Genomic DNA, 15,758 nt, shown 5'->3' on the forward strand with positions numbered 1-15,758 from the left:
TTAAATTTTATTTAGGCCAACGAACAAAGTTCTAGAGGTATAAAAAAAGTTAAAGAAAAAAAGAAAAAAAAAAGGCATAGAGTTGAAAAGTTTGATTCGGCCGTTGATATGACCGCCATTGCTGGTATAAAAGCATCCGAAATATCAACAACGGAAAAACCAGGTGATTAATATTTTAATAATTAATAACCATCATAGAGTAAAATAAATAAAATTATTATTATCATTTTTTCTTTTCACAGATCCGGATGAAATATGTTTGTTTCTCAGAGAACCGGAAAAACAAGAATTTGTTGAAGATGATATAGAATCGGAAAAAGTAAAATTTTTACCGGAACCGGAAGTGGTGACAACGGAAATCGCAAGAATTAAACCGATTTTCGATTATGATGATTTATCGGATACTGATGTTGATTTACCATTTAAAAGTCCCCCCAAAACAGAATCAGGAGTTACCATAAAGTAAATAAATTTGATCTGTCTGACTATTATTTTAAACAAAATTTATTTAATAATTTTTTTTTAATAAAAGGCAACCGTGTACTCCGCCAGAATCTTCTCCAGCTCCTCCAGCAACACATTACGACATAGCAAAAAGAGAAATTGGTGTTATTAATGAAGAATTATGCAAGTTTCATCCTTTTGTCACGAGTAGTACTCAAACATTAAATGAAAAAATGCACGTCGAAAATGATTCTGAAGTCACGTCAAAATTAATTTCCGCTGCGGAAAAACTCAAAGAACTCGCGGATAAGGAATTGGGTAAAAAAAAAAAAAAGAAATAGTAATAGGAAAATAGTAATTAAAATCTTTAATTTATTTAATTTGCTTTTCCAAAATTTTTTTTCCAGACTCGGAAGTTAAAAAGAAAACGAAGAAAAAAATTAAAAAGAAAACAAAGAAAAAAATTAAGGGGAAGAAGAAAAAAGAAAAAAAAAATAAGAAAAAACGTCCGAAAGGTTTAAAAACTAAAATAAAAAGGAAAACAAATGGTAAAAAAGGAAGAAGAAAAAGAAGGAGAACAAAATTATCGTTAGAAAAAAATGTGGAAGATGAAAAAATATTATTGGAAAACATTGTCGAAGAATCAAAAGTCGATGAAAATGAAAATGATTTTCTTCTCTCGTACGATTTCGAAGAAAAATTAGGCGAAGACGATGATTTGACATTAAATTTTGCATTGGGTTCAAAAAAATTATATAAGAAAAAAATAAGAAGACATGAAAGCATAATATCAGATCCTGATCCCGATCCTAATAATGAAAACGATTTGAGAGAACCGTGTTTTAGAGATTTGGAAACTCGTGAAAATTCATCGCAGATAAAAAAAAAGAAAAAAAAGAAAAAGCGTAAAAATAAAAAGTCGAAAAAATTTAAAAATTTAAAAAAATTCCAAGATAAATATATAACGCATAAAAAGAAAACGATAAAATTAACTGAAAAATCCGTACCCGTGAAAATAGACAAAGAAACCATGACCGAATGTTATCCCGGTGAATATGATTATTTATATAGTAGCGACAATAAAGAAAAGAAAAAAAAGGAAAAAAAATCAAACGAAGAAGAAAATTTATTTCAGGGTGACGTACAGGATTCACTTAAAATAATCATTCAAGATTTAGCCGAAGAAGGTTTTCTTTGTGCATCCTATGAAAATATTTATAAACATCCGGATGTAATACAATTGATCGAGGTATATAAAAAAAAAAAAAGACATTTTCCTTCTTCTCATTCTTTTCGGGATTAAAATTTTTTTTTTTTTTTTTGCAGTACCTCAAAGGTGAAATAATGACGAAGAAAAAGAAAGAAAATTTAATTAATTATATTAAATTAAAATGGACAACAATGAAAAATTTATCTAAATTTACCATTCCTGATTTGGGGATACCAAACGACGAGCTGACTAAGTTAACGTGGAAGGATAAAACGAAGATGAGTCGAATTGCTGATAAGAAAAAGGATGAATTTTATTTTAAAATTGCCAGTTATAGGGGACAAACGGGAAGATGGCTTTATAATACAATGAATCAACACGTATTTGGAACGCAGAGATTTTTACAAATATTTTATGATTATTTAGTATCTCGATACGAAGATTCCATTTTACGTGGACTTTTATAAATTTTACATTACTTTATTTATCCTTTACAATATATATATATATATATTTATTTATTTATTTAAATTGCGACAAATTAAATTCTTCTATTTCCCCTCCCCCACCCATTTTTGTTGTACTTTGTTATGGACATTACTTATTGACACTAACCCTATGACTCCATTTAATTTAGTGACTATTGAATTTGTTTAAACATGAAAATTATTTTTAAAAAGAAAAATCGTTTACATATTTAAAAGATTTAAATAATAACGGTAAAATCTTAAATAATTTTTTATTATTCACACCCATTTATTAAAAAAAAAAAAAAACCTCATGGAAACTTCTTATAAGAAACAATGAGTCAAATAGCGCTGCATTCGTTATTGTACGTGCGTGAATTATATTTTCTCTCTCTCTCTCTCTCTCTCTCTCTCTCTCTCTGGTAAATAATATTTAACTTCTGCTTGTAGGTAATTTTTGATGAAGTGCGTTTTTTTTTTTTTTTTTGTAAATTTTTTTTTTTTTTTTTAATTGAATAATTAATATGAAGTTATGACCTAATATAATTATTATTGTTTATTATAAAGAATCGTTTATATTTTTTTTTTGTTATGAGTTGGCTAATTATCTAATGTGTGGTTTACTGGGCGGGGCTGACTGAGTTGTCTTTTTTTACTGGGCTTCCTATAATTTTTTTTTTTCATAGTGATAATAATAATAATAATAATAAAAAATAAGTAAATGGTGTCGCAAAATGTCAGAACGATATAGTTTTGGAGTAAACCCTATAACATATTTTGCTTGGAATAAAGATCGTACACGTAAGCCTTTTTAATTAAACCAAATAATATCATTATTATTTTTATTTCGTATAAATTGCATTATACGATAAACGTTTAAATTAAATTTTAGAATTAGCTTTGTCTCCGAACAATCACGAGGTTAATATTTATGAAAAAACTAATGATGATTGGAGAGAAGTTGATGTTTTAAATCAACATGATTTAAGAGTGACCGGCATTGATTGGGCGCCGAACACAAATAGAATTGTTACATGTGCCGCAGATAGAAATGCTTATGTTTGGACACAAGGACCTGACAATAAATGGAAACCAACTTTAGTTTTGCTTAGAATCAATAGGGCAGCAACATGTGTTAAATGGTCTCCTAAAGGTAATTTTAATTACCCAGATACTATATATATATGTACAAATAAAAATTTGTTCTTTGTAGTTGTCACCGATACTCAGTTAACCTTTTCCTTAAGTAAATATTTATACATAAATTACATAAATACAGTATAATGTTTTATAAATTAACTTAATTGTTCAGTATATTTAGATAAAGTAATGTTCAGCTTTATAAGTTTTCAATTAATTTTATGATATTTTTAATGCATTATAGTAAAATATAGGTACATTGATTGTTTTTATGAAAAACCTTACTTTTGCTTTTTGATAATTGTATATAAAGTTTCTTTAAACATATAATAATTGAAATTTTCAATAGTCGAAAACTTAAACTTAAATTTGTTTTACTCTTAAAAAAACAAAATTTTCGATATTGCATATTAATTAACAATTTTTAAAATGATATTCAATTAATATTTATATTTAAATTTTAAGTATTATCAAACACAAATTTTATGTTTTAAAAATTCAAACTTTAATAATTTTTTTGTTTCATTTTAATGACAGAAAATAAATTTGCTGTCGGATCTGGTGCAAGATTAATAGCAGTATGTTATTTTGAAAGTGTAAACGATTGGTGGGTTTCGAAACATATAAAAAAACCAATCAGGTCAACTGTTACTACTATTGATTGGCATCCTAACAATATACTTCTAGCTGCTGGATGTTCAGATTTTAAGGTATTGTTTATACTTTTTGAAATATTCTTAGCATCCAACCTAACTAAGTTTTTAGAAACTTTATTACTTGATAAAATTTCTTTACTTAATCGAACAACATTGAATTGATGAATTTTTTATATTTTTTTTAGGTTAGGATTTTTTCAGCATTTATTAAAGAAATTGAAGAAGTGCCAACGGCTACAGAATGGGGTAGTAAAATGGTTTTAGGAACGTTACTTGCAGAATTTAGTAACCCTTCTTGCGGGGGTTGGATACATAATGTTTCATTTTCCAAAGATGGATCTCGATTGTGTTGGGTTGCACATGATTCCAGTGTTAATGTTGCCGATGGTAAAAACGTAACCAAATTAAAAACAGAATATTTACCTTTCAAATGCTGTAAATGGATTGGAAAGAATACAATTGTCGCTGCTGTAAGTTATACTATTATTATTATTACTCTTATTTGTATTCATTTTTTTTTTTTTTTTTTTTGATAAAAAATATATGGATTTTAATTTATGTTTGTAATTTTTTTTTTTTTTTCAGGGTCATAGTTGCTGTCCAATGCTGTTTAGTATCGATTCAAATAATTTATCATTTTTAACCAAGTTGGACATTTCCCAAAAAAAAGAAGCAGGAGGAATAAGGTGTGAACAATTTAAATTTATATTAACCTGATTTCATTTATTATTTATTTATATAAAAATATCATCATTATCGTTTTTTTTTTTTCTTTCTTTTTCTAAATTAGTGCTATGAGAAAATTTCAAAGTTTAGATCGTCAAGCGAGAATTGCAAATAATGACACAACATTGGAAACGATTCATCAAAATACAATAACTGGTATAAGATTATATTCGAATACGAAATTGAGTACCAGCGGATTAGACGGTCAAATTGTTATTTGGGATTTAAATGTTAGTCTATTTTGCTTTATTTAAAATTATCAAAGATCTTATTTTCGTATTTAAATTTCTTTTTTTTTTTTTTCCAATCGAATGTGTATATGTAAGAAACAAATTATAATGTTTAAATGATGAAAAATTATAAATTTAAAAAATTTTATTTTATTGATAAAAATGTGTACACTTATTAATTTAAACAATAACAATATTTTGTATTATTTTTTTTTTTTTTTTTTATTCCAGACGCTCGAACGAGAAATCAAAGGATTGAAAATTGCGTGAAGAATTAAAGTATGAGAAAAAAAATTATTCATTGTCATCAATTCCAGGTTATGACTTTAGGTACCAGGTGGATTTACACACACACACAAACACATACAGTTTCAATTCCACATAGGGTTGGCCTATTTATTTTCCTCTTTTTAAGGCCAATAAAAAAAATAATAATAATTTTTTAAAGTAAAATTTTTAGGTTTTTTTTTTTTTCTTTCTTTCTTTCTTATTTTCCAATAATTTTACAGATTATTATTATTATTATCATTACTTTTTTTTCTCTTTTATTTTATATTTTGTTGAGCATATAATAATAATTTAATTAAATGAATTGAATTTTCTTTTAGATTGATTTTCTATATATATATATATATAAATTTCTTATCATTGTGATTTATTTTTGACCTAAATCTAAAACAATTTTTCTATTATTATTATTATTATTTTGATTAATTAAATACGATGATAATATTATTATGAACATGAATCGTGTTGAAGTTGAACGTGAAGAGCAGAAAAATGTGTTCCGTTAATATTTTGCAGGGGAATTTGTCGCCCACAATAATTCCATTTATTTCCCTTCGTGTCTTTTATGTTTAAATCGTGCAAAACGACGGATTTTGTCGAAGGTTCGGGATTTCTTAGAGACGTTTGAAATTCTAACGATTGAAAACTAATAAGAGCGTCCATTATTTTCGTATTAGATTCGTTAAAAAAAGATTTTTCTTCTGCTACTCCTATCGAATTTAATTTTGTGTTTCCTCGAATCGAGTCGTAAAGCCTTCAAAAAAAAAAAAAATACATAAATAATGATAACAATATGACGGATTTAATGAAAATGTTTATTTTTTTAACTAACGAATATTCTTTCGATTGGGTTGTGAATTCGGCCGTTAAAAAATTTTTTAAATAAAAACTATTTATTGTAACGGTAAAATTTTTGTTTTTTGTCATTAATTATTATTATTATTATTATTATTAGTAAAAAAAAGATTAATTTAATTATATTTTTATTGGTATAAAAAATATATATATATTATTGAGAGTTGATTAAAAATTATTCAAATTTGTTTAATAATCAAATAACGTAATAAATTTTATTAACGAAGAAAATTTATTTTTAAAATTTTCAGTGGGAATAAAAAAATAAAAATTTATACTTACTCGTCGGTTACCTTAAAATTAGTAAAATGATCTCCATGTTTAAGCCTTACATTTAGGTATCCTCTTGTTTTTTCAGCCGTTGGTGATATTTCTACGTTAAGTTGCATTTGTTCACCTATTTTATTTTTATACAAATTAAATCTTTATTGTGTTTATTTATTATTATTATTATTATTATTATGTAATTACCGCAGTAAGGATTTGAATCCCTCGTTGCTAAATAAAGAGCACCACGTGCACCATTTACATAAGCTCCCATTCCCATAATATTACATTCGGGATCTCCTGGTAAACATCTTTTCCTAGGTTCTATAAAACATTTTCCACGTATGAAACCGTCACTACCTTCAAGACAGGGGTAACCGATAAATTGACAACCTGAAATTATAATAACTCTTAAAAAGGTTATTCCTGGAAAGTTTGTTTTTTTTTTTTTTTTTTTTTTTTTTTCTTTTAAGGTTCACATGTTCACATTTGTACTTGCATTTAGTTTCCGAAAAAAAAAATTTTTTTTTTTTGTTTTTAAATTAAAAAAAAATTATACCATCAAATACCGATATTTAATCCTACCGTCCGGGTTTTGGAGATTGATTACGCTTTCTAAAAACAATTGCCATGCCCTGATGTGACTGCAGACTACACTTGAATTAACTGTTCCCTCTAAAAATTTATTCATATCATCATTTTTAACTGTAATTTTTTCCAATTAAGGGGAAAATATTTTAATCGGTGCTTACCGAAATGGCTAACCACGACAGAACCTCGACCATCATTACATCCTCTTTGTTCTCTACCACCGTTGGGAAAAAAATCAACGTGTCCGATAGGCCTAAAAGTTATAAAAGTTGACGATTAATGTTTCTTGTAATCAAAATAGAAAGGATCAGGTAATTATAAGTAAAACCTTAAAAGACCAAAACCATCGGTAAAAACTCTGGAACCGTCTGTATGAATCACATCAACAAAATCTGCTTTTGTAGCATCGAGTTTAGTAGATGGTTCTCTAACGACATGATGTTTAAATAATGGACTTGCAGGATCCAAACCTAAAAAGTTAAAATTTTTCAATCAAAAGTGATTTTCAATTATAAATATAAACTTAATTTTATAATATTAATATTCACCTGTTATCCTGCCCAATTTAAAACCTCTCGATTTCAACATTTCTCCCGCACATCCGGCTATGTGTGCACCCAAACTAAATCCAATGACGTGTATGTCTTTAACCGATGCTCCCCATCCGATTAAATCCATTAACATTATGGCCGTTTGCCTACCCACAAGTTCTGTATTTGCAACTGCTGTGGAATATCCATCAGCGGCTCCTTTTTCCCAATCGACAACCACAACGTTTACATCTTCCTAATTTTTTTTTTTTAGTTTTATTATATTGTAAAAATTTTTTTGTGTATAAATAATTTAAATTTTTTTTTTACATAACACATACCAACTTTAAAAATTCTTTTACTCCTGATAATGCTCCCTTATCTTTGCCTGATCCTTTAAATCCGTGTATTAAAACTTTCAATGGTTTTTTAGGATCGAATCCAGAATTTTTAATTGATTTTGAACCGTCGCCATATTGTAAAAGGTGAGCATCTTTACGAAGAAGTTTAAAAAACAAAGGATGTACACAGTATTTCAACATAAACACATTATTTAAATCATCTTTTTAATGGTAAGTTAAATTCATTATTATATTATTTATACTATGTTTTGTGACTTGAAGGTTTTTGGCACAAAAGCTATTAAATAACAATTTTTTTTTTTTTTTTTTTTTTTTTTTTACTTGGAATACATAAAGTAAAAAAAAAAAAAAAAAAAAGTGGCACAAAATTGAAAGTCACTTGTGTTAATTTTCTTTGATAATAAAATATTAAATAATTCACCTACAGAATATCGTCATAATTTATATCCAAATCGGTTGTTGTTTGTCTTGTGTAAAGCCAAAATTTTGTATCGACAAATTCTGGACTTTGAGGAGGTTTTTTCAACGAAGGCTTACGAGGAAGATCAAAACATCCAATCATATCTAAATTAAATCATTTTTAATTAATTTTTATATATTTATTCATTTAAAAAAAAAAAATTCAGGACGGATAAGTTTATGCGTGTAATAAAACTTATAAAAAAATTTATTTAAAGTTTTTTTTTTAAATTTTAATTTAATTTGAATGAATGAAACCTAAATAAAAATCGACTTTTTATTCAATTTTTTTTTTTTTTGCAAAAAAAACTCGTTTCGAAATCGCGCCGCGTCCTTAAACCAAAAAAAAAAAAAAAATTTAAATTTTTAAATGAATTTTGCAACTTTAAAATTCCAATTTAATACGAAAAAAAAAAAAAATGTCAATTTAAAATTTAAATAAATGACTAATTTACTAAAAAAATTACTGTTAAACGTAAATAAAAAATAAAAAATTTGTTTAGTATTTTTTTTTTTTTAATTAATTGTAAATTTAATTAGGACAATTAATTACGTATTTATAAATCTCACCATAACAAATTTCTTTTTTCCCCAAAAAAGGTCCTCTGGATCTTCTACTACTCATTATTCTTTCAATAAATCTCGGTTGTGGTCTTTTTCTTAACAATGTCGGTCCTCCAGAAAAAAAATCTATATTAAATATTAAAAATATATTATAATATAAAAAAACATGGTTTTATAAAATTTTTTTTTTTTTTTTTTAGAAAAATAATATTAGAGAAATTTTGTATTGTCGTTCACCTTGTTCATCCGGTATATTTTTATCATGACCGACTCCTTCTGATAATAATAATATCAATATGAAAAACGTATTTAAAAAAAAATATTTAACGTCCATGTCGATACCCGGTAACTATTACACTTACACTAAGTGTGTTGTTTGTTTGCAATCAAGTTTTCAACCTGCCTGATTTTTTTTTTTTATTTTTCTCCCTTCTTCTTCTTCCCTTCTACAAAAAAAAAATTCAAGTTAAATTAATTTCTTTTATAACTTTCATGCATGTCTTTCATAAATATTTTTGCGCATATATTAACAGAACCAATAAAATACTTAATAATAATAATAATTGATGAATTTTTTATTTAAAAAAAAAAAAAAAAATTTAATTATTTAATAAGTTTTGTATATTATTTTTTATTTCAATCATTATTCTTTTAAAATAATTAAATTTTGTTATTGTAAAAAAAAAACATTATAAATTTTAAACAGGAAAACTTTAAGTAAAAAGTACTTAAAAAAAAAAAAAGTTCCAGGGGATTATCTTTAAATTAAAACAAATAATTTTTTTTGTTGTTGTTGTTGTTGCCAATTTATAACAAATTGAAAAACAAAACAAAACAACAACGAATTAAATAACAATTTTACTTTTACTAAAATATTACATAATACGACAACCAGTTATTAGAACGAGGATATAAAAATTTTAAGCTGTACACACCACAGTTAGAAAGAGAGACATTTAAGTTATAACATTGGAAAAAAAAAAAAAATTTACTTTTCATGCTTTAAAGGTGTGTCATACTTTCACCTGGATGGTTAATTATGGGAACCATGAAGAAAAAAAAAAAAAAATTCTTCTACTTCTTGACGTGGGGCTTTGAAATTCTATTGTTTTTTTCTTAATCTTTTTTGGTACTTTAATTTTTCAAGGTCTTTCTTCAAGTTTAAATAATTTTTTTTTGATAATGTTTGCCTAAAAAGTGAAATATTTGTTAGTATTTCTTTAAGCACGGTTTGTTCGACTAAAACTATTATATATTTACCAATTTTTTTTGTAATGGCGTCATTTAAATATTAATACATAAATCATTTTAAAAGTTTCGCGTAAAAACTCCATTTTTTATTATAGTTGTACCCTGTTTTCTAAAACAGTAGTTATTTGATAATATTTATTACCTTAATTCTAACTTTAATATCAAATTTGAAATTTGAATAACGGTCAAATCAGAATTCTATTAATTCATAGAGGTATACTTTAATTTCAATTATATATATTTTTCACATTAAATTTTAAAATACTCCAATCGGTTTTTTTATATTGTAATAATTTACGTAAAAATTTATATAATCCATAATAATAATAATAAGAATCGATGAAACATAAAATATTGAACCGTGTTTTTTTTTTTTTATCTTAAAATAGTTGTTTTTATATGCTACATACTTTTTAAAAAATTTTTCCATCATGTCTATTACATACTATTTGAAAATTCGCTTTGTCTGTTTTGGCATTAATAATGCATAAATAAATGTTTTGAAAAACACTAAGTAATCAAACTTCATCGAACTAAATTTAATAATTATTAATATTTCTTAATTTGATTTCATTAAACTTTTTACGGAATAAAAAAACTTTGAAAATGAAGTAGTTAAAAAACGAATTCTGGAGCCACTTTGATTTTTCTTCTTCCACAACAGTTCGTTAGATAATTCATAATTTAAACAATAGTTTTATTTCAGATATAGATAATTTTAAATTTTTATTTTGTATGATTTAACAAAATCTTTATACTTATTTTAATTACATTCGGAAGTTTTTGTATTAGTAACATCAGTAATTTTCTTAAATGTTGCAATAGTATAAACATAATTGAAATAATGACAGTTTTAAAATAAAACAAATAGAGAAATTTAATAATGTTTATTATATAAATTTCCCTTACGTAAAAAATGTTTACATTAGATTTAATTTAAAAATGAAATCATCTTACAGCTTTAAATTATTAATTATTTTTTGTTCACATTACCTTACCACTTTACCATTGGTTAAATGTAAAAATATTACAAGGATAGGTAACAGCAAAATTTTTCAAACATTTTCTCAATGACTTAAAAAAAATACAAATAAAATTTCATTGTATTACTTTTATTGAATTATTTTGTTAATTTTATAAATTACTAATTACACTTTGAAATATTTATGATTTTAAATGTATCACATAAATGACATGCTTTAAAATTACTAAAAATTTTTTTATTTGTAGGGATTGTTGGTGGAGGAATCGGAGGAACATCATGTGCATATTTTTTAAATTCTCTTTTTAAAAAAAATACAATAAAAATTGATCTCTATGAAGCAGAAAAAATTGGTGGGAGACTTTCAGTTGTCAATTTTTCTGATAATCTATATGAAGAAGGTGGTAGCATAATTCACTCTAGAAATAATTATATGACTGGTTTTTTAAAGGAATTTAACTTAAATAAAAGAGAGCCAAGTCCAGGACATTTTGCTTTATATGATGGAAAAAATTTTGTTTTTTCCGAAAATGAATGGACTTACAGAACAATGATAGATGTTGTTTGGCGATATGGATTGAATTTTTTTAAACTAAAAAATTACATTGAGGATATGTTGGATAAGTTTGACAAGTGAGATAAATTTCATAAGCTTTTAAATTATACCTTGTTATATTTCATAAAATAAAATGAAATTGAAAACAATTAATAAATCATTTTATTTTATTTTAGAATATATCATTTGCAAAGTTTGGGTAAAACTTATGATAATGTCGGATCTCTTATGTCAGCAATGCATGATGATTTTAAAAAATTTTTACAATTATCAACACGAAATGGTTTTAAAAGTGCTGGAATATCGGATATTGTTATAGATGAAATTATAATGGCAACAATTCGAGTTAATTATGGACAAAATTTAAAAATTCACAAAATGGTCGGTGAGTGGTTGATTTTTTTTCCCATTTAAGTTTTTCTCCAGTATCATTTTCATTTAAATTCTAAAATAATTTAAAGACTAAATAAACTCTTTTAAATGTTAGGCTCTGTAAGTGTAGCTGGAGTATCTGGAAACATGTGGTCCGTTGCAGGTGGAAATTATAAAATTCCAGAGAATCTTTTGAAAACATCAGGTGCCAACCTTTTACAAGAAATTGTCACTCATATAAAAAAACTACCTTCTGGAGAAATTCAAATCGATACATTAAAAAAATCAAATGACACTCAAGAAAATGGCAAAATATATGATGTGGTTGTTTTAGCTGCTCCCCAATATCCAAATACAAAATATAAAATTAATTTTGATAATTTTGATAATAATATAAATTTTAACGGACAATATCATAGAACCGTTTGTACATTGATTGAAGGAAATTTAAGAGAAGATTATTTTCAAAATAAAAATTCAATCGTTGATGAAATTCTCACAATTAAAGAAGGACTTTTATTTAATTCATTAGGTCGTATAACTCCTGTCGAACCCATTAATGAAGAAAGTAAAAAAGTATGGAAAATTTTTACTCAAAAAAAATTAAAAGATAAAGAAATATCGGATTTATTTTCTAATATTAGTAATATATACGTGAAAGATTGGTTAGCATATCCTCATTATACGTCAAAAACTTCACCCGGAAACAGTACATTTATTTTAGATTCTAATCTTTATTACATAAATGCAATAGAATGGGCAGCAAGTGCCATGGAAATGAGTGCTATAGGTGCTAAAAATGTTGCTCTTTTAATATACAATAAATTTATTAATAATGATAATAAATTATCTCTCGATTCGGAATTTACTACCGATGATACTTCTTCAAAATTTTTTACAGAAGAATTATAACGAACTTTTTTTTTTTTCATCAAAGGACTCAGTTAATAATTAAAATAAAAAAATTTATCATAAATGTTTTTTGTTTTAATAATTTATTTATTCATATATATATATATATATTTGATCCATTAACAACACTTATACATAAATCGAATTTACTAAAACAAATATTTTTTTTGTTTTTTTTTTTTTTTTTTGTTTACGAAGGATAAATTTTTTTATATTTTATTTAAAATTTAATTAATAACACTATTAATTTAAATATATTAAATAAAATAAAAAAAAAAAAGTCAACTTTCATTATCGACTTCACGTTCTTCATCGCTGTCCAATGAGCTATCGCTGCTTTCCAATAAATCGCTTTGACTACCGGATGTAGCTTTCGGTAATAAATTACCAGCGGGTTCCCCGAACCTAAATAATAATAATAAAATATTTTTAAATTTTTTAATATGAAAAAAAAAAAAAAAAAAAAAAAAAAAAGTCATACTTGGCAGCAGCTTCTTGAGATTCTAATAACAATTCAAGGCGCCAAGTTGTTTCATCATGCAAACAAGCTAAAGCCTCACAAAATTGTTTTCCAACTTCTTTTAAATGAACCGTATCCAAATGTCGGCCCTACAGGAAAGGAAACAAACAAACAAACAAAATTTTTTTTTTTCCAGTTCAAACGGCTTAATATTTTATTACAACCGTGGAAATAATAATAAAAATTTAAATATTTATAAATAGTAGTTAAAAAAACTTCACATCAAAGTAATTTTCCTTTTAATAATTCTTTAAAAATTATTCGGGAAGGGACAGGAAGAAGAAGATTAAGGGAGGTATAATTTCAATTAAGGGTGTTTCAAAAAGTATGAATGTAATTATAATTTATTTATTTTTTTTTTTTTTTTTTTTTACTCACCGAATAAATTCCCTGATCGCAACCGCAATAACTACTTTCCATAGTGTAACTTCTTTTTATTTTAAAATCTCTCCATACAGCAACTCTTGCTGTTGCTTCTCTTGATCTTTCGACGCGAAATTTACAAGATGAAAATGAAAAAGCCGGACAAAAATGTTTCATGAGATGAGCTATGAGCTAAAGGCATAAATAATAAATTAATTAATTAATTAAAAATAATAAAATTAAATATGATGACAATTTTCTTACTAAATATTCAACTGGAGACACGATTTGCTGTTTATCAGATTCCGACCAACTTTCATTATTAGCACATCCGTAAAGGAAAACATTTTTCTTTCTCGAATGACCGTGAAAATCACAAAAAACAAATGGCGGTTTTTTTAATATTCTACAACAATATTCTAATAAACCTTTCGTGTGATATATTTCCGGATGTAAAATCGGATGAGGGTTTTTCCAACGACGGTTTAAATCTTCATTAGATAAACCACATCTAGCACTAAAAAAAAAAAAAAAAAAAAAAACATGTCGAGGATTTATATTTAAAATAAACCATAAAAACCATTGTTTATACTTATAATAATAATAATAATAGTAATCTCATAAGTCTATATTTTTATTTAAAATCATACCTTTAACAGGTACGTGAACTTAATGTCAGGTGTCAAGATATTTGCAAAGAAATCAAAATGAAAAAAAAAAAAAAAAAAATTCTTCTCAACCTCATCATCATCATCATCATCATCTTATACATTCGCAATAAAAAAAAAAAAATATTTTAAGGTACGAAAATTACAAAAACATTAGCCAGGTTTTTTTCTTTTTGCACAAATGATAATAATTACATAAACCATCAAATAAGTGAAACCTATTAACGTCAGGTATAATAATCGAAATATTTTTCTCTTAGGGAAGGAAAAAAAAAAAAAAAATAATATTTGCGGAATAATTTTTTTTTTTTTTTTTTTTGTGGTAACAACAACAACAACAACAACAACAACAATCGTTTGTTGGTCTTTTATTATTTTTCAATGGTTACGAATCCTTTTATTTTACGTTTAAAAAAAATTATTTATTTAAATTAGTCTTTGAAAGGAATTTTTAGAATTCTTAGACAGTCTCTTCCGCTCTCTCTCTCTTCAATTAAATATTCAAAGTTGCATTTAGAATAAATAAAATCAGGAGGGGGAGGAGGGGGAGGGGGAGGAGGAAGAACCCACACCAATAATACGTTATAACCCTTCGATTAATTTCATATTTGGCGTAATGTGAACGTCCGGACAATAAAACAAACAACGACGATTTAAATAAATAAATAAAATTATATTTATATTAGAACAAACGACAAACGACGACAACGTCATGATTCTAAAAATAGCACATCCATAACGAATTAATTAATATTTTTAAATTAAAGGGACATTATTGTTGTTTATGAAACAAGAAAAAAATTGATTAAAAAAGAAAAGAAAAGAAAAAGACAACAAACAATTTTTTTTTTTTTTTTTTTTTTGGAGAAAAAGAGACAAATCATAAATCACAAGAGAAAAAGAAAAAAATGGCATTTAACCTGCCACTTTTCATGAATTCACCCAAGAACCATTTTGTTTTTTCAAGGTTATTTATTTATTATTTTTTGCAAAAAAAAAAAAAAAATTTACCTGTCCGACAAAGCAGCAATTGAAAAAAAAATTTGAAAAAAATTTGAAAAAAATTTCAATTAAGATTGATTGAAGGTAGCAAGAGATAACCCAAGGTGGTCATTTAAACTTCCAAATTAAGAATCAGGGGTACCCAAATCAACCGACCAACAACAACAAGATGGGTACTTTTTTCTTCTTCTTCTTCTTCAATTTTTTTTTTTTGTAAACGACCATATTTGTGTTGAATAATTTAAAACCCTTTTTTGAATTTTACAAAAAAAAAAAAAAAAAATTTTATTATTAAAAATAATTATATCCGTTGGAAATGAAACAACGACTCAAAAGGTTATTT

The 15,758-nt window shown here is 25.3% G+C and overlaps 6 protein-coding genes across 6 annotated transcripts in view; 3 read left to right on the top strand and 3 right to left on the bottom strand.

The window, feature by feature from the left end:
* Window positions 1–2,121, top strand: part of Phum_PHUM389830 (uncharacterized protein) — a gene marked incomplete at both ends in the record, with an annotated part of 5,143 nt that extends 3,022 nt beyond the window's left edge. Inside the window, 4 exons of the mRNA XM_002428491.1 lie at window positions 16–124; window positions 243–428; window positions 1,038–1,693; window positions 1,771–2,121. Coding sequence (XP_002428536.1) covers window positions 16–124; window positions 243–428; window positions 1,038–1,693; window positions 1,771–2,121 — 1,302 coding nt within the window. The remainder of the gene's footprint in view (window positions 1–15; window positions 125–242; window positions 429–1,037; window positions 1,694–1,770) is intronic.
* A 734-nt stretch (window positions 2,122–2,855) lies between these two features.
* Phum_PHUM389840 (uncharacterized protein) lies at window positions 2,856–5,299 on the top strand (the record flags this gene model as incomplete). Its single annotated transcript, XM_002428492.1, has 7 exons — window positions 2,856–2,922; window positions 3,014–3,274; window positions 3,799–3,971; window positions 4,103–4,387; window positions 4,503–4,603; window positions 4,708–4,873; window positions 5,105–5,299. The coding sequence occupies 7 exons, from the start codon at window positions 2,856–2,858 to the stop codon at window positions 5,141–5,143; spliced, it is 1,092 nt and encodes a 363-aa protein (XP_002428537.1). The 3' UTR covers window positions 5,144–5,299.
* A 309-nt stretch (window positions 5,300–5,608) lies between these two features.
* Phum_PHUM389850 (uncharacterized protein) lies at window positions 5,609–6,088 on the bottom strand (the record flags this gene model as incomplete). Its single annotated transcript, XM_002428493.1, has 2 exons — window positions 5,609–5,915; window positions 5,994–6,088. 2 exons carry the CDS (start codon window positions 6,086–6,088, stop codon window positions 5,609–5,611), a joined length of 402 nt encoding a protein of 133 aa, XP_002428538.1.
* Window positions 6,089–6,294: 206 nt separating this feature from the next.
* Window positions 6,295–8,328, bottom strand: Phum_PHUM389860 (lipase, putative; the record flags this gene model as incomplete). The annotated part of the gene is made up of 9 exons (XM_002428494.1): window positions 6,295–6,413; window positions 6,488–6,676; window positions 6,869–6,958; window positions 7,036–7,127; window positions 7,203–7,344; window positions 7,423–7,660; window positions 7,746–7,897; window positions 8,009–8,043; window positions 8,192–8,328. 9 exons carry the CDS (start codon window positions 8,326–8,328, stop codon window positions 6,295–6,297), a joined length of 1,194 nt encoding a protein of 397 aa, XP_002428539.1.
* A 2,654-nt stretch (window positions 8,329–10,982) lies between these two features.
* Window positions 10,983–12,862, top strand: Phum_PHUM389870 (prenylcysteine oxidase precursor, putative; the record flags this gene model as incomplete). Its single annotated transcript, XM_002428495.1, has 4 exons — window positions 10,983–11,079; window positions 11,271–11,655; window positions 11,755–11,963; window positions 12,066–12,862. 4 exons carry the CDS (start codon window positions 10,983–10,985, stop codon window positions 12,860–12,862), a joined length of 1,488 nt encoding a protein of 495 aa, XP_002428540.1.
* Window positions 12,863–13,143: 281 nt separating this feature from the next.
* Window positions 13,144–15,758, bottom strand: part of Phum_PHUM389880 (uncharacterized protein) — a gene marked incomplete at both ends in the record, with an annotated part of 12,429 nt that continues 9,814 nt past the window's right edge. The window contains 4 exons of the mRNA XM_002428497.1: window positions 13,144–13,219; window positions 13,344–13,471; window positions 13,761–13,937; window positions 14,010–14,262. Of these exons, the coding sequence (XP_002428542.1) occupies window positions 13,144–13,219; window positions 13,344–13,471; window positions 13,761–13,937; window positions 14,010–14,262 (634 nt within the window). The remainder of the gene's footprint in view (window positions 13,220–13,343; window positions 13,472–13,760; window positions 13,938–14,009; window positions 14,263–15,758) is intronic.

This window comes from Pediculus humanus, genomic scaffold (genome assembly GCF_000006295.1).
Source record: "Pediculus humanus corporis 1103172107869 genomic scaffold, whole genome shotgun sequence".
NCBI lineage: Eukaryota > Metazoa > Arthropoda > Insecta > Psocodea > Pediculidae > Pediculus > Pediculus humanus.